The sequence below is a fragment of the Onychostruthus taczanowskii genome, unplaced genomic scaffold, assembly GCF_017590055.1.
Source record: "Onychostruthus taczanowskii isolate IOZ18803 unplaced genomic scaffold, ASM1759005v1 scaffold23, whole genome shotgun sequence".
Classification (NCBI taxonomy): Eukaryota; Metazoa; Chordata; class Aves; order Passeriformes; family Passeridae; genus Onychostruthus; species Onychostruthus taczanowskii.
Genome location: NW_024499573.1, coordinates 5,605,712 through 5,627,474, shown reverse-complemented (window position 1 = coordinate 5,627,474; position 21,763 = coordinate 5,605,712). Strand labels below are relative to the sequence as shown.

At 42.8% G+C, this 21,763-nt stretch overlaps 1 protein-coding gene across 6 annotated transcripts in view; it reads left to right on the top strand.

The window, feature by feature from the left end:
* CELSR1 (cadherin EGF LAG seven-pass G-type receptor 1) overlaps window positions 1–21,763 on the top strand; it is a 164,026-nt gene that overhangs the window by 54,816 nt on the left and 87,447 nt on the right. For all 6 annotated transcript variants that reach the window (XM_041405441.1, XM_041405439.1, XM_041405436.1 and 3 more), the window contains exon 2: window positions 12,614–13,252. In XM_041405441.1, the coding sequence (XP_041261375.1) occupies window positions 12,614–13,252 (639 nt within the window). The remainder of the gene's footprint in view (window positions 1–12,613; window positions 13,253–21,763) is intronic.

The following is a 21,763-nucleotide window of genomic DNA, read 5'->3' as shown; positions in this document are numbered from 1 at the left end:
AATGGAGGACATGGGTTTGGTATGTTTTATAGAAAGGTGATAGGATGAACCTCTACTAATGCTTGGTGAAATTTCATCCTTGTGACTCAGCGGTTTCTCAGGAAGCTGCACATTCTTGATATTGTACCAAAGTAGTCTCAGAGCTCAGGCTGAAGGCTTCATGTCCAGCAGTCCTGTAATGGTCAGGCTGTGCTGAGATCAGTGGGATTACAGGGGTAGGGATTCCTAGAATGAAGATTTTCATGTTTTACCAGAGTGATTTACATTTTAAGACTCAACATTAATGTTGACAGTTTTTAAGTATATTTTACATATGCTCAGTATTTTATATTTTTCCATAAAGCATAACTAAAACAATGAAAAATAATAGCCTTAAAGATATTAATAGGAATCTGCTGGTACTATAATCAAGGAGATACATAAATTCTTTAGGTTTTGTGGAATATACAAACAGCCCTGGGAAAACTTAATGTACAATGAAACCTTTTTTTCCCCATGGATGGTTTATTCAGTGTTAGTTGGAAAATGCTGCTTCCATGCCACCATTGAGGTCATCATATATCCAGCTTTCACGCTGTGTGTCCTCTTCTACACCTGGAAATTCTGCTTGTGCTGAAAGAGAAGGCTTTTTTACAGGTGTTAAAATGTCCAGTGGTCTGGTGGGAGCATTAGTTTCAATGGGATGCCTGGAAATGGTGAATTAATTCTTACTGAACTGGAAAAACTTTGTGCTGTCCATGATGCAGGTGTCCCAGGGAGTCATCGTGCCCTGCTTTGTGGTGGGCACATGCCTGCTGGGTCTTGCCATGCTCTTGTAGTAAGGCTCTGTTTGCTTAGAAGTCGCCCGGATTGTCTGCAAATTTGGCAGAATAGGAAGGAAGGAACCATCACTCAGAAGAGAAAGACACAGTCATCCTGCCCTTAGCCAGAAACATGTGGCTGCTTGGCAGAGCCCAGCCTGGCACACTCCTGGTGATGCCCTGCTGATGTTGTGCTAAGATCAAGCATGTACCAACAGCACAAATTTTTTCTCCATTTATCCCTTATAGTAAATTCCTTTAAAGATAATCTTTTCCTTATGGAATTTTTTGGATAGTATTTAGATAGTATTACATTAGTCCTAGAATGCAAAATTTTGCTCCAGATCTGTGTCTTGCAAAGTGTCTGGCAGAAAATCTTATCAGATTCTTAAAGAAGTGAATCATGTAGTTATGACTTCATTTCTTCAGTTCAGCTGAATAGGAATCCTTAGATAGGCATTTGAGATTACAGTATCATTTCTGAAGATCAGTGTAGTTTCTGTGTTTCACCAGTGGCTCCCAGTCACTGTTTTACCCACTTTCACCTGTCATAACTTGACCTGCCCTTTCCCTGCATTGGCTTCCCGAGATGGCGTGCAGCGATAGGCATCCGGCTCTTGCATTCTCCACATTTTGTATGGGCGGCTGCTTTTGTCTTTGGAAAAGTTTTGGGGAGAAAAATACCCACTACAGGTTCAGTACTACAGAAACAGGAAACGAGTGCTTTGTCTCTTTTGATTCTTGTCCAGCATTCTAGTTTTAACGGCAGGGATCCAAGAATAATCTCAGTTGACCATGCAGCCAAACCCACCATGAGCTCATTGCCAGTGGCCAGTGATGTGTAGGTGGTTAGTTAATCAAAAGGGGGTTGTTTTTGCATTACATTTGTAGAAGATTGTGCAGGTTGCCTATCAACAGAGTCCGGACAAAGTACACAGCATTTTCCCTGTAAATATTCCCACTGCCTGGTGAGTCTTTCCCAAAACTGTGAAAGTTTGGTAAGGGTGGTTTTACCTGTTTATTTTGTCTTTGTGTTTGTACTTCTTTAATCACATGATGCAAGCAATTTTTTTAATTTACATTTCTTATTTGCTTAAATTTATTTCCTCAAGTTTCTGATTTGCGTATTTCCTTCTTACTCTGCTTAAGTCAGCAGACCTCAGTTAACAGAAAAGACCAGCTAAACTGGTCAGCTGAAAATCTAGTAATAAAAAGGAAAATCTATTCCCTTTGAAATCAAAAATGAATGAAAATGTGGTATTTTGTTGAATATTTTAATTCTTGAGATTTTTAATGGAATTAAGCTAGTTGAAAGTCTAAATTTTTCAGACTGTGGGAGATTGGTATATTTTTTGTCAGATCCCAGTGGATGGACTGTGATGGAGCTCATCTCTTCTCTTGAATTTTATCTACTTCGTCGTAAAAATTCTTAAACATTATTTGAACTTGAGAAGGAAAGGAGAAAAGGTAGAGTGATAAAGTCTCTGAAACCTTTTCTTTTGGATATGTGTGCTACAGGTGAGATATCCATGCCCTGTCATTGCTCCCATCAAAAAATTTGAGAACTGAAGCAGCCTGAGAGTGTTACCTTGTGTATGTGGGTCCCTCATATTTGAGTCTGAGCCTCCTGGGGCAGAAGGAGTGTAGCTGGACCAACTTTTCCTGTGCCTGGTGCATGTGAACATGCAAGCCATTATTGCTTGCCCTATCCCAGAGAGATAGCCCTCTGTTTTTACTTTGTATTGATTTGCAAATGCCTTAGGATGACAGAATTTTTCAGAAAACCAAAAAAAAAAAAAAAAAAAGTGTCCCTATGCCTAAGAACCCTCTTATTTCCCCAAGCTGGGCCTCCATAGTGCATGAGCACAATCAGAAACCTGTTGAGCTACCACAGCTGAATTTTTCTGGTGGTTTTTCTGTTTCAGAGAGCTGGGCAGGTCTGCATCATCCCATCAGTAACTTTCAGTTGATACAGAACTGTTTTGAAAGCTTGTCTGTAAACATAACTGTTGTCTTACTTTCATTGTTCCCTTTTTTTTTTTTTCCCCACTCAAGATAGCAAACCTGAACCCCATCCAGCAGGAAGTGTCCCCATGATTTCACTGTGGGTCACAGCAAGGAGCAGAGAGCATATCTTCAGGCAACATGGGAATATGGAGACATTTAGAGAGATAAACCTCATGGATTTCATTTTGCTGATGCTGTTTTGAAAGGATACCTTTGAGGTTGCTAATATGCAGTATGAGTGCAAACAGTGAGGCAGAGAAGCAATTTCCTTAGCACTGCTCCCAGTTCTGAAACTCCCAGGCCCGCACCCTAATTCTTCCCGCCTCACCCTTGCCATCCTCAAAACAGTTTTCATCCATTCCTGCTTTGAAACTGCAAAGAGAGAGATTTGAATAGAACTCTGGCTTGCTTGGGGAAGTTCTTGCTTTAATCAGACACTGTGAGTAAAGATGCTTGCAAGGGATGTGTAGCTGTGAGGAGAATGGAGGCTTTCATGGTGACCCATGGGTTGTCCCCCCAGCAGCACAGCCAGGCACCCCACACAGGGGCTGTCCCTTTTGAAGTGGGGTAAATGACGTAAAAGCATCTCAGGGTAAACACACTGCTCTTATGTCCTCTGTACAAAATGCATCATTTACTTGAAGGCCAGGTCTGAATGGAGATTTAACGCTGGAGCATCCCGTGACTGCAGTTGTTTGTCCAGTGCTTTCATGGATTTTTGACTCCTGGGTACAGCTGGGGAGGTGGAGGCTCAGGAAAAGCCCTTTGGCTGTGGGGTGAGTGGACAGCAGTGCTCCCTGTGCCTGGGCTTCACACACCTCAATGCTGGCTGGCATCTCTGCCTGCCCAGCAGTGCCCCACCAAGCCACTGCAGCCACCACTGCAGCACTGTGAGACGAGGCTGCAAGCCATGCAGTCTGCTGGGAAACTGTCTTTTGGCTAACAACATTTAGCTCTGCATTTCATTAGAATTAAAGTGTGAATGATATTAAAGCCCTCTCCCTTTAAAGCTCAGAGAAAATTATTGCAGTAATTAGGCAATTGTTTTGATTATATATGAAACAAGATCAAGCTTTATGGGCGGTGCTGGAGCCCCCAGCAAGTCAGTCTATGAATTTATCTGGTGTAGCGATCTGGAGCAGGGTTTTTCAGCTGAACAGGTCAGATGAGTGCTGTAAGATGCATAGTTTCCATGGACATTAGCATTAAATGGAAATCCTTGTCTTCAGTGGGAGTCTGGAACCTGCATTGTGGCTGGCAGCTGGCTGAGGAGAAGCAGTGGGGTGGGCTCCTTGCCTGTGCATCCTACCAAGGGCTGGCATGGCTGGGAGCTGGGCAGGGCTCCTTGTCTGTGCATCCCACTGAGGGATGGCACAGCCCAGAGTGGGACAGGGCTCCAGGGCTGTGCACCCCACTGGCATGGTCCAGAGCAGGACAGGGCTCCAGGGGTGTGCACCCCACTTGGCACAGCCCAGAGCAGGACAGGGCTCCGGGGCTGTGCACCCCACCTGGCACAGCCCAGAGCAGGACAGGGCTCCGGGGCTGTGCAGCCCACCTGGCACAGCCCAGAGTGTGACAGGATGTGCAGGTGGGGAGCTGGCTGCTGCTGAGCACAGCTGGGCAGGGGAGTCTGGCCAGTCCTTGCTAACAAACCAGCTAAGGTACAGGGAGGTGTGCAGAGCCCAGAAGGAAAATTGCTTTGCATTTTAGTTAGAAGGAAAATCTCCTCTTCAGTTAAATAGTCAGTAAGGAGCTGGTTGTTAGCATGCTCATGCTATCTTCCCACATATCATACTTCCCTCTAAGTGTCCCAAATCCCTTCTACTTCTGCTTTCTGCTCAGGACAGGGATTTGTTTCCTTGTTCAACCTGTTGCACCTGCATCCCTGTCAGCATCCCCTGCCTGCATCTCACCCCCTAGAGAAGCAATAGCCCATGGGCACCAGGTACCTGAAGAGCAAGAAGTGATTCTGTGGGAGTGTGTTCAAGGAAATTAGGTGTATCTTCAGCCTTGCTGCAGTTAGAAGTCAAGAGGGCTTATTCCTGTCAGCAGATCCAAGTTGCTTTACCTCCTACCCTCCGGAAATGTTCCCCCAGACTAGTGTTATCAACCCAATTAACATTTCAAAATTCTCAGCTTGCAGGTGCTGGTTTCAGAACAGCAGTCTTGTACAATGTTGAGCAATCCAGTTGGCATCAATTTGTTCTTAACCCCTGTTCAAGCTGCCGACTCAAATATGCTCTTTTTCTTTTCAGTATTGTGTACAAAGTAAATAATCCTGAACAGCACAGGCTACATTAAAGATAATGATGGCAAAATTGGTTGTTTTTTTTTTTTTTCTCTTATGCCCGTTGGGAATTCACAGTTGCTTTATGCACAGTTTATCCTCCCACAATCTAGGTATTTTTAGCTGTTTGATTTACCTGGTACAGCTATGCCAAGCGAACTGTGGGATGAGAACCCCAAGTGCCACTGCCCACTTTTTCCAGGTGTCCCAGATATTCATCTTCTTTGCAAAAAGAGGTACATTAAGATTTGACTTGAAATTGAGAGTAGCTGCAGCTTGTGAGCAGAAGAGGTGGCTTTGCCTGGAAGTGTCTGAACACACTTGTTGGGATCCATTGCTTGCAGTGACCCTGACATCCTTTCACAAGTGGGGATGTGGCTGATGCTGCCTTGGGCAGTGCAGTGGCAAGGCACAGCCTGGCATAGCCATGACCCAGAGGCATGCCCCGTGGCCTGGGTGGCCTGGGACAGACCCCTGGGGGGGTCTGAGTTGCTGCAGTGGCAGCAGGAAGTGCTGGAGGTAATGTGGTTAATGCTGGTTTAAGGAGAGCTGGTCACTGGCACAGTCACACGTTGGCACTCACTCTGCCAGTGTGGACTATTGCTTGTCTTCCGTCAGTCTGCCAGTCTTCTGTAGTTAATCCCAGACACCTTCTTTTCCCCTGAACACATGTCTTACCCAGGACTTTTCCCTTTCTTGCAGCTCAGTCAGGACCTGCCAAGGTACTTGCATACACCATGTACCTCAGCTGCCTCCTGTTTTACCTCACCCTGAAATCTAAAATACCCCTGTAACACATCTTTTCTTCCCTCTTCCTGTGAGTGCTCCAAACCTTCTTTCCTCCAAATGATGCTGGGCAACACTGGCCAATATTTTCAAAACAGAGCATCTGCTGAAGGGTGGATGCAGCTGCTCATCCTTCCTGGAAAATGAGAGATGTTGAGGTACAGATTCAGACACCTGATTTTAGGGAAACCCTTTCCACCTTTACAGCTCAGGAGGTGCTGTCTGTGGCATGTTTCTAGTGTCCACATGCTTGCCCTGCTCATCCCTCATGTTTGCTTTCTGCTCTTGCCATTCTTTTCAACCCTGCACCATTTCCAGGGCAGACTGTTCTTGTTTGGAGCTGCAGGGTCAGGAATGAAGCTCTGTGTGAGTGCACTGGCGATGACTCTGGGAATTAGGCTCTAGGCCAAATTTTGGCAGGGAGTGAAGCCCACTGAAGTCCATGGGTATATTCCTGTTGGTGTAATGGGCTTGGGAGCAGACCTGGACTTTGACATTCTTCACAGCAGCAGTTCCAACATGAACCTTTGGCATTGTGTGAATAATAGATAGTTATTTTAATATATTGTTTCCAAAGCCCACAACTTGTGTTGGCAGTCAGTGCTCCTAAATGCAGGGAGCTGACTGGCAGCCTGAAACAAAGGGACAAAATCAATAACATAAGCTTCATGTGGCCAAGGACAGTCTCTGTGTAGTTGCATCCAACCTGATGTATTGACAGAATTGCTCATCAGCAGTGTTTCTGATTCCAAGGAAAGGGAGGCTTTGACAGATTTCATTAGGGCCTGTCTAAGAAATAATAGGATATTATACACAATATGTTTATGTGTTTTACAAAGCAATGATAGAGTTTATTTCCCATGGATGTTACTTTTCTGTTACTGTACCATTTAAGATCACTTTTCTCTAGCAAAAGAGGCCTTTGCACATTGAGCTGTTCCAGCTACAAAACAGAGACTCTTTAGGGACACAGAGAGGATATTTGCCACTGGACATTGTGCTTGTCTTTTGGAAAGCTAAGACCAAAACCATCACCTGCTTCCTTTTCCAGGGTGCCCTGAGGGGACACTAAAACGGGGGTCTGACACTCTTTATAACCTGCAACACTTCTTCAGTGAGGTGCTTGCTAACCGGGAAAACCCCGAGATGGGGGATCTTTAAATTCACAGTCATGCCATTTTCCTTTTCCCCTTCTGGTCATGTCTTCCTGGTTTTTCAGCAAGGAATCTTACTTAACTTTCCACCTGCCATTTTCTGTGCAGTTTAGTTTCTTTCAGGATATTTTCTTTGCATTTATAAGCTCCTGAACTTTCTGTGACACAGAAGATATCTTAAGGAGTTTGCCTTATGAGTGTTCATAAAGTTCTTATTTCTACTCATGGATGTGAAGCTTTGTAATGCCTACAGCAATGGTTTGGAAGAGACAATATTAGCACACTGGTATTTTATGCATTTTAAATCTGCTTCCATGGTGGTGGAAGCACAATGCAAGGAGAGGAGTCAGCCCTGCAATGGTGGCAGATTCCCTGAGGCAAACTAAAGCTCAGGGCAGGACTGTGCTCTCTGTCTCACTTTTATTGACATATGTTGATTTTTTACTGCTGTTTGCTCAGTGGGAAGTGTGGTTTGGGTGCCAGCCCTGCTCAGACAGGCAAGCATTGCTTGCAGTATCCATTTCTGTGACCTGGTGCTACTGATGTGCTACTGCCACCCAAGCAGTGGAGAGGACACTAAAAGCACAGCATCCTCATCAGTAATTCCAGCTTTAGTGCTGGACTGGGTGTGTATTAACTCCTGTATGTGAAGACATGGCTGGAAGCAATGGGGATGCAGCTTTGATCATTCCAAGGCTGTTACCATGGCTGCTACCCATGGCCACGGCTGCTTCTTATGATTTGGGAAGAGCAAGAGGTTACTTGAACCTGTGGATTTCAAGTAGCCAAGGATTTTGCATGGCTGTTGTAAAAACTGGCATCTGCTATTTCCAGCTGTGCTATAAAGCAAAATTAGAATGGATTTGGGTTGGTATATCTGTGAACAAAAGCTCTGATGATAAAGTATGCAGCCTTCAAAATTGGTACTAGGACCTTTGTATGTAATAAGCTAAAAATAGTGTTAATTATTTTATTTCTGCAAACTTAAAAAAGAACCTTTCTGGCCAGGTGCTGCCGTTGCCAAATATGCATTTCAGTTAAACTTTGCTGTGTTTACATTTGTAGATAATAAAATTCTTTGGTTTATGGACTGACAGAAGATAGAAAGCTGAGATTAAAGTATCAGATTTGATAAGGTTTGTTGTAAAGGAAAGGTAATAATGGAACAATGCCTATTTAGTCAATTTTCTAGTTATTAATGTGTTTTAGAGAGCATCAAGCTTTCATCAGCCTTTCTTGTCTTCTCTTTTCTTTGTAATTCATCAGGCTATGTGTCTGCTATTAGATCTTTTCATTAATTTGATGAAGGATGAAGATGCGTAATTCTAGTTTTAAGTCTCCTCTTCAGCAATGACAATGACTCAAAAGACAACAGTGTGCTTTGATTTCCACCTTGTAGAGAGCACTTTTGTGGAAATTATACATAGAATAATATTGCCAGAATAAAAATTGAGTGTGCAGGGACCACATTTGTAATGAACACATTTTTGGCGTAGCCGCCATGCTGTTCAGAATTCCCTTCATTTGTTCATGGATCTCTGAGACAGTAAGAGTCTTATTTTAATCTTTCCACCTTGTTTTTGATAAACTTGGCTGTAACAGCTCTTAAAAGAACCTTTTTTGATTTCTTAAGGACATTTGTATAGCTTTTGTTGTTACCCCAGTGTCTCAACCTTTCATCATCTGTACCCTCTACTTCACAGTGTACATGTTAAGTGCTATTATCCCTACTTTATGGGAGAGAAACTTGAGGACCAAGTGACAAAATCCATTGGTACAGGGATTTTAGGAGCCAAGCCAACAAAGGATTGGTTGAGTCCTTTTTCTTTCTTTGGTCTGTCCTGTGTTTCCCTTTCCTCAGGCTGTCTGGGTGGCTTGGGCTGCTAAGATCCGGGCTGTCTGCTCAAATCGCTCTTAGCAGGGTGCCTGCACATCCCATCTGCCAGCATGATCTGAGTGTTTAGAGCTCCTTCAGGAAGACTCCTGCATCCAGCAGGTTTGCTGAAGCCCCCACATGATGGCTGTGAGAACTGATGGCAGCTAAGTCTGGGCAATGTGTGTGCACTCATCTGTTCCAAGATCTGCTCCAAAGAGTAAAGTGCAGCCAGAATTTTCCAGTGTAGCAACTTGAAGGTTGTTTCATACCCCTGACTGAAACCATCTTGCACCTGCCATAAACATGATAGGGACTGTATCATAAGACCTTTGGAAGCTCAGATGGTTTTTTAGCTTTTTTAGCAGATTGGCAGCTGCGTATGGTGGGCATCCCAAACACTGAAGGCCATGAAGTATGGCCACTCCACAAAACAGTACTTCCTAATGATAATTCTCTGGCATATCTGACAGGAAACCTTTTAAACATTCATGTAGTATTTCAGTTGTAAATCCCAAAACACATACATTACTGGGTATTTAGGGCTTAAGTCATTTCCCAAAAAAGACAAAAAAAAATTCCACTTTCTTTATTGCAGTTGTTCTCAACCTCAAAGCCAATGCTGTCTGTTGAAAATAGAATAGATACTAATTTGGTCTCATAAAACCACAGATTGTTTCAACTTTCCTTGAGTTTCTGAATGAATAGCTGATCAGATCCTGTGATGCTGCTCTCAGCCTGACTGAGATATGAAAGAGGCGCTTGTCCAGCCAGTTCCATGGCTGTGCCATTCTTTTGTTGCCTATAGCACACATGCTCGGCTCCTTTTTTACTCTCTTTTTATTTTAATGCTCTGCAACAGGGTTGCACAAAGCTGAGCTGGCTTTTAAAACACAACTTCATTTTGCAGCTATATGTCTGTGCCCAGTTTTCTTTTGTGCTGCCCATGGAACAAGGAGGCTGTGTGGTATCTGACACCAGGCTTTTCTCCAGTGATTTATTAACTGTGTCAGAATAGCTGTTGTGAATGCTGGGAAGCTCTTGCATATTGTGACAGTTGATATTGATTATGACAGTTTGTAGACTCTACTGCATTGTCAGACAGTGGATCGTATTTTGTCTTCTTACTATACATACCACGGGCTATAGATCATAGTGTTGTCTTAAAAAAAGGACCCATTGTCCAGCACTCTGGCTGGTATGAGGGAACTTCTGTAGCATATTGTGCAACAAATAGCAAAATAGTTCAGGCACCCTATGGGACAAACAGGCAAATGTCAATTGCTTTAGGAAAAAAAAAAGTGAATAGTTTGTTCTGGCCTTTCAGGGGAATGAGCTGTGCAAATGATAGACATGGGTAAACTAGTCTGAGGATGTCATTTATGAAAATACTTCTATCCTGTGTTATCTGTTGACCAGAAATCCACATACCATAGAGGAGGAGTTTGCAATGATGATTTTGGCTACCAATAATTTGTAAAGGTTGCTTTGGGTCTTGATGGAAGCTGATACTACAGATTTCTAGCATGAGTCTGAGGAAGAGAAGATAAAGATTTTTGCAAACCTGGGAGAAAATGAAAGCTGGTATGTGAGCTTCTGTGATGGGAACATAGACTCACAGAATAATATGATTTTTTATTTTGGAAAAGGCTTTTAAGATCATTGTGTCCAACCATTAACCCAGCTTTGCCAAGCCCACCATTTAACCATGTCCCCAAGGGCCACATCCACACATCTTTTAAACACCTCCAGGAATGGTGACTCCACCACTTCCCTGGGCTGCCTGTTCCAATGCCTGAGCACCCTTGTGGTGGAGAAATTCTTCCTCATACTTAATCTAAGCCTCCCCTGGAGCAACCTGGGGCCATTTCCTCTTGTCTTGTCTCTTGTTACCTAGGAGAAGTCAAACAGATCACTCCAGACAATGTCCCCTCCTGGCTGATTGGTTTTAGCCAGGCAGTAGTTAAAGTAGCACACAGAAGAAAACATTTTTCTATTTGCATAAAAGCTGCTTCAGTGGGGAAAAAGTCAACAGCTGAGCTTTTACAGACAACCTGATAGGAGGAGGGAGTTAAAAGCCATTTTGTTAATTATGCTGCTGTGATTTACTATATTGCTGTGATAAAACTGGAGGAAAACTCTTCCAACAATACATTTCTTTTTAAAACAAAACCACACTTGAGATGGAGTGGTGACAGTGAGTAGCAAAGAAATAATTCCAGTTTTTTCTGTTCTATTTCTGCGTGACCATAATAGGTCATAAAGTTACACTCAGAGATAACAAACCTTAGCAAAATGACATTTAGCAGTCTATGCTGTTAGAATTTTGATCTCACACTAATTGATTTAAACGCAGTTCCTGATGCAATTTACAATCATTGATGTGATTCAAAATCCATTTCTGCACGTACCTTGTGGTTTAATTGAAATCAGTCTTAATAGCAGGTTACTTGTGTAATTATTTTCACTGGGATACTTCAGACCAAGGCTGTGACACTGAGCTGTGGCCTAAGGAAACTGGGCTCAGTTCTTAACCCCACTCTGGGGCTCATATTGGCCACTCACACCAGTTCATCTCTCTCGTGAGATGAACTCCTGCCCATTTAAGGTTGTTTGTTTGCACTGTGAGATCTTTCAGAAGGAACATTTCCTACCGGAAGCCACTCTTGATCTCATCTGGGATTTCTAGATGCTGCTCTAATGCTAACCATATTTTCTGTAATGCAATCTGTATTTTAATGAGTCCCTAGTGTTAGCAAGGAGACACATTTAAAGTAAGTTATTTGATTTCAGTGATGATGCAACTTCCCATTCCACACATGTATTGAAGTTAGATTAAATTTAGCACTCATTGTGTCATAATTATTTTCCATAATGTCAGAATAATATAGAATTTGTACATTCACAGTACTGCTGTAAGCCTCAGGGTGTGCTGAAATTTTACAGTGGCAACTCTCAGTCCAGTGTCAGGTATTAGTGCTATATTTTTATAATCATGGGTTTTATTGCAGAACAGGCACAGCAATATCAGAAATGCCTTAAAGGAAGGAAAAAATTGAAGAGTTTTTAAATGTCTGCTTTTCACTACAGGCATATTTTATTTAAATTTTTCTAATATTCATAAAATATTTTTAAGAAGTTACATGTGAAAAATGAAGAAGTTCTGGCATTCAAATGTGAAGACTTGTTTCCTTAAATTACTTATCTGAAGCTCTGGTCACAATTCTCTGTTCAGAGTTCTGGCTCCTTAAGCCTGAGACCACACCTGAAGAAGATAATTTTGGTATTGTGCTGTGAAAAGCAGCAGCTTCCCAGCACCAGCTGTAGACTAGTGGTCACTGTCATGAGAGACACCTTCCTCTTGGTTTCCCTTGGCCATCACAGAACCCCCAGACTGTTTACACACTAACCCTTGCTAGTTATTACACACTAACCCTTGCCTGGCGTCTTCTCCAGGTGTTCTTGCCTCTTTGAGATGTCCAGGGTCCTTTGAGTTACAATTCGTAAGAAATTTTATTTTGTTTTCCTGAGAAAAGGCAATGGTAATAACTGTAGAAGGTGGATACATTTCCCTCTCATCCTGGTGCCCAGAACTGAGTGCCTTGCAGGTCTGTTTCATTTTCAGGAGACGGAGGGAGCCTCCCTGTCTGTAGGTTGAAGCCTCTGAAGCTCTCTGACATCTGTTATTTTTCTCTCTTCCCTTCAGACGGTGTTCACAGTGTCACTGCAGTCTGCACCCTGCGTGTCACCATCATCACGGACGACATGCTCACCAACAGCATCACAGTGCGGCTGGAGAACATGTCCCAGGAGAGGTTCCTTTCTCCCCTCCTGTCCCTCTTTGTGGAGGGGGTGGCAACCGTGCTCTCCACTGCCAAGGACGGCATCTTTGTTTTCAACATCCAAAACGACACGGATGTCAGCTCCAATATCCTGAACGTGACCTTCTCAGCCTTACTCCCTGGTGGCATTCGAAACAAGTTCTTCCCCTCGGAGGACCTGCAGGAGCAGATCTACCTCAACAGGACGCTGCTGACCACGATTTCGACACAGAGGGTGCTGCCTTTCGACGACAACATCTGCTTGCGTGAGCCCTGTGAGAACTACATGAAGTGTGTCTCCGTCCTGAAGTTCGACAGCTCGGCCCCGTTCATCAGCTCCAACACGGTCCTGTTCCGCCCCATCCACCCCATCAACGGGCTGCGGTGCCGCTGCCCGCCGGGCTTCACCGGGGACTACTGTGAGACGGAAATCGATCTGTGCTACTCCAACCCTTGCGGCAGCAACGGGCTCTGCCGAAGCCGGGAGGGTGGCTACACTTGTGAGTGCTACGAGGACTACACCGGTATGTGTTTATCTTATCTTTGGCCCACGATTTGTGTGGTAGACCAGCAGTCAGGCCAGCTCTGTGTCAAGCTGAAATTGCTGGCATTCTTAGTCAAAGGCAGGAAAAGTCCTGGCGCTGCCTTCTAGTCAGGAAAAGGTTTGTGAGTGTCACTTAGGGCAAGTCCCACATCTTGCTAGGAACCGTGCCGTGCTCCAGGTCATGCAAGGGGACTGTCAGCTGCTGAAGAGATTTGCACTGTGTGAATTTCTGCTCAAAATGCTTTATGCAGACACATTTCTTCTGTCTGGAAGGAAAAAGGTGGGACACATCTCCTGGTTCAGGGGTTTTCATGTAAACCCATTGCAGGCCCCTTCACATACCAGGGCACAGTGCGGGCGCACAGACTGGTAGGAGCTCCTCAGCCCCTGGTCACCAGCCAGCACAGAGCATTAGCATTGTTCTTGTTCCCAAAAAGCTGCAGTAATACACAGTCAAAGGAAATACTGTAGCTCAGCTCTGGTTTGTAAATGTTCAGATAAAACTCCAGAAGGACGTAGCTGCTTCCAGGCCTGTCTCCACAGCCCGCTGAGGAACGCACTTTGCCTCATCATGGACTTGACAGCTAATAAAGATCAAAGTGCTGCTTCTCAAACACTCCTGAGAAGTTACAAAAGAATATTAGGTGAATGTTTTCTGGTGCTCCAGTAAAGTCAGTGGGATTATTTATGTATTTGAAATTGCACACGCATTTAAGCATTCTGCACTGACGTGCTGCCAGCTGTAATTTACACTGACAGCTCAGCAATGTCTGCTGTGACCCCGGCAAACAAGGGGTGAAGCAGAGGGGGTTGGTTCCCAACACTGCCTCTCACTGTTAAAGTTATAAAAAATTGAAACCATAAATTATTTAAATTCTGATGTGAAAAAAATCTCGTTGATGTGGATCCAGCCCTCCAGGTGGAAGGGTTTTCCCTCACAGTCGCTGGCTTTTGCCTCAGGGCTGTCATCAAAAATGTGACTGTGGAAGGAGCCAGGAGTTAGTGAGCAGGGACATGGCAGCAAAGGTACTGGGCTTTTCCCAGCATGGGGGCAGGAGGTGCTCCCTCAAATTTATGCAGGGCTTGGGGCAGCAGGACCTTTCTAAGAAGATGGGGACAATTTTTTTGCCTGATGGGAGAAAGCCTGAATAGAACTGTGAGATGGTTGGGATATTTGGTGTTTGTTGAGGAGTTACTTTCATGCCAAGCTTCTCATTAATAACTTCCACAATGAAATACATTTTAAATTCCATTATCCATAAATACACAATACACACGGAATTGGGCATCACAAAATAGATTTTATGATCAGTAGATTTCATTAAAAATGTTTGTATACTATTGTACTGTAAATAGGAAGTAACAAGATTCATTAACCAAAGGTATGCCTAAAAATGAAGTTAATACATCCATGTCTTAGTTTTGGAATGACATGCATTCCATCACGTTTTTAGAATCTCTTGCTAGAAATCTTCAGGAAAAAAAGACTAAATATACTTTAGAATGAAAGATAATAAGCTTATATTAATAATTGATGAACGTGTTTAATATTTAATGCTGTAGTCAGAACAAACAGCACATATTTAGAAGAGAAGCACCATATTATTCATACACAAAGAAGGATTTGATCTGTAAGTCTCTTTTCAGTGCATAGTTGTTGAGTTAAAAATTAACTGTCCTGCTGTCAGGATATTAAAGTGGTCAGAAGTTAAGGAGGGGGCACTGCTTATCACTTTGTTGTCTTTAGGTTTCAGAGTTAACTACACTTGAGTGAAACACTTCTTTGGAAGAACAGTCTGATCACATTCAGATTGGACAGAGAAAAACACTTCCAACCATGATAAAGGGGGCTCTGGACTACTTTATCCCAAAAATCAATGCAAATATTGTAGAATATTTCTGGTTTATCACTGGATAAATGCAGTAGAAATTTAGTACCTGTTCTGTGGTTGGCTGAAGTTACTTTGATGCCTTTAAGTTCCATGTTGCATTACAATGTTTTGTTCATCAAACCCAAACATCTACCCAGATATGGTGGCCATTAGTTCCTTGATTTTCATCCCCTTTACAGAGCAAGGTTGAAAATGTTATCAACAAGTAATCTATGCCCAGAAATATTTCATGAAGATACATTATTGAATTTTGTCCCAATCTCTTTTAAGTATTGTTCTTTTACCTATGATTTTAATAATTTCTTTAAATATATTCCTATGCATTTGCAAGTTCAGTTTATAACTGTTAATCATAATATTGTGTTTTCAGCTTGGATGTGAATTTATTGTTTACAGCAATCCAGATTTTCTATCTATTTGATATGTAAATAGCATAGGTTGGTTTCAATAGCAGCAGTGTGTGTTGGCTCATGGAATGCAGTGGCCATAAATTGGAATGAGCAGGGAATTGCCAAGTCTGAAGTTTGGAAGATTCTGGTATTACTGAAATTTTATCATGGTACTAACTTGGTGTAGTAACATACCATTATGAGGTACCTATAAATCTTTGAATTAATTGTAAAAGATGAAATATGAATGGTAATAGTCTATGAAATGCAGCCTGCTTCGGGAGCGCTCATGTTTCCATTTCCCATTTAAAACCCTACATAGAAAACTAATTATAAGAAAATACTAAGATCTGTCATCTCTCTAGGGAGATAGGCTGCAATTTGGTGAGAAATCACTACACAATCATAACCCTGTACTGATTCTATCTCACTAGTCACCTGCTAAAAATATAGTGTTTATTTCCTGTACAAGACAATTATGTCCTATCTTAATAGGATGGAATTTCCCTCCATTTTTCTACCCTGCTTTGAAGCCCTCCATTTGCTTCCATGTAATTGTTAGTCATTTATACATGATGAAAGTTTCTCTGTCTTCAGGAGTCTTCTGTTACGGGCACAAAGGTAAACTGAGCTTCCACAAGGTATTTCTGAAACCTGATTACTGGCTAGGTTGGGGTGATTTGGAATTCACTTCACTTCCTGTGATGTAAGGACATGAGTGAGGAAGTACATATATTTTTAATCCTTTTTCTTTTTTTTCAGACTTACAAGCTCTTTAACTTCTTTATATACAAATCAGTGTAGGGAAGTGAGCAATGTACACAGTAATAGTTGTGCCATTGATGGCAGAGAGCTGTGTGCATGACTAAAGGTTAAAGGATGTCATTTTAGTTAAGCAAACAAATTTATTTAACACTATATGAAGCCTGTATAATTTTTCCAGCTTCATTTCATATATCTTTGAGCACTGCAGAAGCAGCTGAGATGAGCTGTAGGTGAAGGCTAAGACACGGATGGAATTGTCTGTGCTCCCCAGGGAGCAACCCCTGAAGTGCAAATTCATCATGTTTCCAACACCTGTTTTAGGGGCATGGATGCCACAGCAGTTCCTTCCAGCCTCATCCTGGTGCCTGCTATGGAGCACACCACTGTGGCCAGTGGTCAGCACCTTTTTGGGTGTGAATTCCCACTGGTCCTGCCCTGCCATGAGTGGGTGCCTCCTCCAGCGCTGTTCTTGTGGTCCTCCTGCTCCGCAGCCACCAAGACTGCTCTGCTCTATGGTCATGGTCCCAAAAAGCAAAATTTAATCAACACAGAACAAAAGTGCTCTAATGGAAAAGAAACCCCACCAACTCCTGAAATAAAGAAGAAATTCAGTGTTCCCACAGTTCTCCTTAGCATTATCACATTCTCACTGCCTCCTTTGCTATGCAACCCCTAGCTAGGAGCAGTTTGTAGGGGAAAAAGACCATCAGAGAATTCCCCATATCCTTTGCATCTCTCCTTGGATTTCACTTCAGAGAGAGGAGAAATCTTATGTGGTTGCAAATCTTCCAGTAATCAAATACAGCAATTAGAGATCTTCTGCGTGTTACACTTTTTTCCCTCCTAATTTGTATTTGTGATACCATATTGACATAAGGAATCATTACATCTAATGTGCCTGCTATGAATTCAAACTTTGTGTCATGAGAATGTAATTATAGCTGGTTTCTCAGCATACTGCCAGAAGTTCCTAATCATATTGCTTAGTAAGTTCTCAGTGTTTGGCTCTTGCAAACATAGAACATAAAAGTAAATGTGAGGATATCTTCTGCTTTATCTTTACTTATATCCATTCTTCAGATAGTAATTTCTTAGCTCACTCTGATACCAGATTCTCCTTTTTCAGGCCAGAGAGATTTATTTCAGGGAATTTCAGTTTTCAGGTAGAGAAATCTGGCAGCCACAGTAGCATAATGAGTGTTTTATCTTGTGCAAGAAGGTCTGAAATTCCACTCTCAGTTGCACTTCTGCAGCTTGTTGGGATCACAGGTATGTAACAGCCAAATCCTGTACAGCAAATGTAAATTTGATTCCTTCCTTACTGCATCTTTAACTCCTTGTTTAGATTATGGAAGGCTGTGGTTTTGTGACAGCAAGTATGAACAAAGGTTATCCTTACTGGTCTGTGGGGCTTTGACAACATTTTCAAGCAGCTGTGACCAAGTTTTTCTTTAATACAAAACACCAGACAAGAAATTCTGTCATTCACAAACACTGCCATGAATATGTCCGTTGTCCTTGCCATATGACAGCTTCATTGATCTTCATTCAAATATTAAGGGAACACAACAAAGATACTGAAATGTTTTGTATCCTTGCTGCCTTAACAGTATCTTTTAGTCTAGGTCTTCAGAGTTATGCTACTGGACTCCAAATGGTTTTACATACTAAAGAGATAAAAACCTAGGCAAGGTCTAATACTCTAAAAAACATACCGTCAATTTTAAGATTTTAAATACAATTACAATTATTAGAGTGCTGGATGATTTGCAGTATTTCCAGAATTTGAACTCTTAATGGGCTTTTATGAGGTTTTCTGCTGATTTTGGATGCAGGAAAAACTGAAGAAGAGTGCTGACTAACTTTCATTGTTTCTCAGCGCCTTGAGTAGAATACCTGGTTGCCTTACCTTGCAATTTCTGTATGGCAATACTGTGAAAAAGCTGGTGGAGGGTGATTGCATGCCAGTGAAGGTCTGGACAGTGTTGAAGGTTCAGATATTTTTCTATTATTTTTTTTCCTTTTCAGCAGTGCTATGCCATGCCATTATTCTGATGCTTGTTGTGCATCTAGGTCTTCTTAAGGGCAGCACCATTTCCTTTCATTGCTGTGGACCTGAGTCTCTGCAGCTTCTTTACATCTGATGGAAAGATAAATAATTGTTTTATTGTAAGATCCATCCTTACAATTAGTACTCTTGGCTGATGTCCCAGCACAGTCGTTTCCATCCATCTTCAACCTTCTCTATTTCATCAGCCCTTTTCTGCCTTTAAGCAGTTATCTCTGTTGGTGTAGACATGGCAAGCTGTGCCCCCACACTGGCAGCAGTTGTGTACAGCCAGGTGCCTCTGTTTCCTCCCAGCCCCTTCCAAGCCCCCAAGTGCTTACAGGACTTGGGTAGCTTGCAAGGACCCCAAAAGCAGGGAGGTGGATGGTCCAGAAGCAGAGCTTAAGTTCTCCAAACACTTTTCAGAGCATGACTGGTGTAAAAGCTGGAAAAGGCTATAATTATTGTTATTTATTACCTTCATCAATGACATAGACAAAGGGATCGAGCACACCCTCTGCAGGTTTCTCAGACGACACCAAGCTGCATGGTGCCATTGACACACCTGAAGGATGGGATGCCATCCAGAGGAACCTGGACAAGCTGGAGAAACGCATAGTATTGCCATGAGAATCTCGTGAGGTTTAAGAAGACCAAGAGCAAGGTCCTGCACCTGGGTTGGAGCATCCCTGGTACCAACACGGACTGGGGGATGGACAGATCAAGAGCAGCCCTGCCAGGAAGGACTCAGAGGTGCTGGTGGTTGTGAGGCTGGACATGAGCTGCAATGTGCTCTTACAGCCCAGAAAGCCAATTGTGTCCTGGACTGCATCAAAAGCAAGTCAAGAGCAGCTGAGGAAGGGCTACTCCTGGGCTGCCCATGGCTGGAAACCTGGGGGGATCCCTGTGAAAAGCATTTTTTCCTGACACGGATTCTCAGCAGAAGTCTGTGCACCCACTCACCTGGTGTGTTTAACTCTGGGATTTGCTGTGCATGTTAAAACAGGTCCTTGCTTCTTTTTGTGGCAAGGTTTGCTGTTCATGCATGCAGGGATGGGGCCAGCACACTACAGCCTTACAGCTGGATCCACGTGATGCTGCACTGGGGTTGTGGCCCAGATATCACAACTGCATGACTGCTTCCTCCAGAAGATAAGTAAAACAATAAAAACAGAGTAAAAAAATTCAGTCAGATTCTGAAGTCTATTATTGTCACGTTTCTGTTTATTATATTCCTGTCCATATCTGTCACCAAGTCACAGGAGATGAATGTTGCAAATCTGGAGTTTATATCAGATTCTCAGGACTCACTGAAGACGTCTACCATTTCTCTAGGTGGGTTTTTATCTGGAGGGTATGTCCTTCAGCTAATCTTCAACCTACGCTCACTTGTCAGGATGCAAAGAGCCTTTCCTAATTGGATTACTGTGGTGTACTTGTTGACAGTTTAGCTCTCAAATGCTGTACATTGCTTTCAGCCTTCACAGCAATCTGCTATGCTTTTTCTTAACCCAGGCAAAGAGTTGTATTGCATTACCCTCCTCCTGATGTGCATAAACTAGCTGCACAGTTTTCACAGTCATGTCCAAACCCTCCTTGCCCTCACCCCAAGGTGCTGCATGTGGGATGGTCTTTGATTCAGCTGACCTGCTGCAAGTGCTGGGGGGTTCAGAGGCCTCATCTGGAGCCTTGTGTCTTATCTTCCTTGCCCATGGAAATATTTGCACTGATCAAAGTCCTTTGCTATCATGTGGAAACCTAGCTACAGACCTCATGTTGTGCTACTGTTCTTTTTAATTAGTTTTATAATTATTTGACAGGACTCATGTTCTTGCTGTGTGCTCCTGCAGTGGAGGCACGATGGGTGCTTTGTAGCAGCAAGTAGCAGATCACGCACCAATGTAATCACTTAGCTCTGGTTTCAGGAGCTACCTTAGTAATTAATCTCCAATATACTTATGAATTCAGCTCTTCCAAACAGTTCCGTGTCCAGGAAATCCTCCTTACTGATTATGGCTTATCTTCTTTTGCTTCTCCATAAGACAGCTGTGGGGCTGGCTTCTTCTTCCCTTCTTCATTTAGCCACTCCCCTCAATTGTCAGTCGAAAAGTCTATCACTGATAATTTTACACTTTCTCCCCAGATTTTGATTTAAAAAAAAAAAAAAAGTAAAAGTAGCATGTAGCTAGAATTCAGTAACCAGGTAACTCAGGCAGTAACCTGTTTCAGGATGGTTCCATTCTCACAGTGACATTTTTACACTTGCTGGCCCCTAATACCCTTGGTGAGATCACAGTGGAAGATGGAGAGAAGGCAGGTTTTTGGCTGTGGGCTGCACAGTACGAAGTCAAGGCTTGTGGACATGAGAGGCCTGCAAGCACAGACTGTGGTGGGACAGGATTGCAGCTGAGGGACAAGTGCTGCCCCAGCTCTTCTACAGTGCAGTAGTTTAGGTGTTTAGTGTCTAGCCCTGATGGCCAGGTATAACCTCAGGATGTTTTGGGTTGGAAGGGACCTCTGAAGATCAGCTATGGCTAGCATTGGTTTCAGTCTATTTTTTTCAAGCTGAATTTCATTAAATGGCTGCTGTGAAAAGAACACATTTGACCCTGACACCATGCCCAGCTGACTCCTGTTTACTGTCAGGCAGCCTGCTCTGTGTGAGCAAGGCAGGCTGCTGAGCTGGCGTGGGTACCTGCCTGCCTCTGGCACTGGCCTCACTTCCCACCCCTTGGCAAGGAAATGTGCTGGGAGTATGAGCTCTCCATAGTGTCCAGTGGCAGAGACACAGGGAGCACCTCAGCTTTCCTGTTGCCATCCTGGTTAACAACAGACTGGTCCAAATTTAGGATTCCCTTTATTCTAGGGCATGTGAAATCTCTTTTATTGTACTTTATTGTGTATGACATTGCTCTGTCAATTTTGAGCAGTTTCTTGAATTATTTTCCTGGTTTTATATTGATGGTATTTCTGTTGCCACACCTAAATGGGAGTCACAATTCTCCCAGGCTTTTTGAAGACCTTTGTTTATAGTGCATTTTCTTATCATCATTGGTCAAAAAACGTTGGAAGTGAAGTGTAATTAATCAAAGTGGAGGTATTTGATATTATAATTTTATAGGTACATGTAAAACCCCTCCTCACTGATGTAGTTAAATTCCCACACACTGTCATAATTGTGAACATGTATATGCATTGCAGATCCTTGGTCTGACAGGAATTACACACATGGAGGTTTGTTTTCATTAAAATATTTTAAACAGCAGTTTATTAAACTACAGCAAATTTCTCTGTGACCATAGTTTACAATTGTTTTCATTAATCTAGCCAAGTAGAGCCTTGTGCAATGTAAGATGTAGGGGTTTTTTTCCCCACTGTTAAATTTCAAAAAGGTTAGC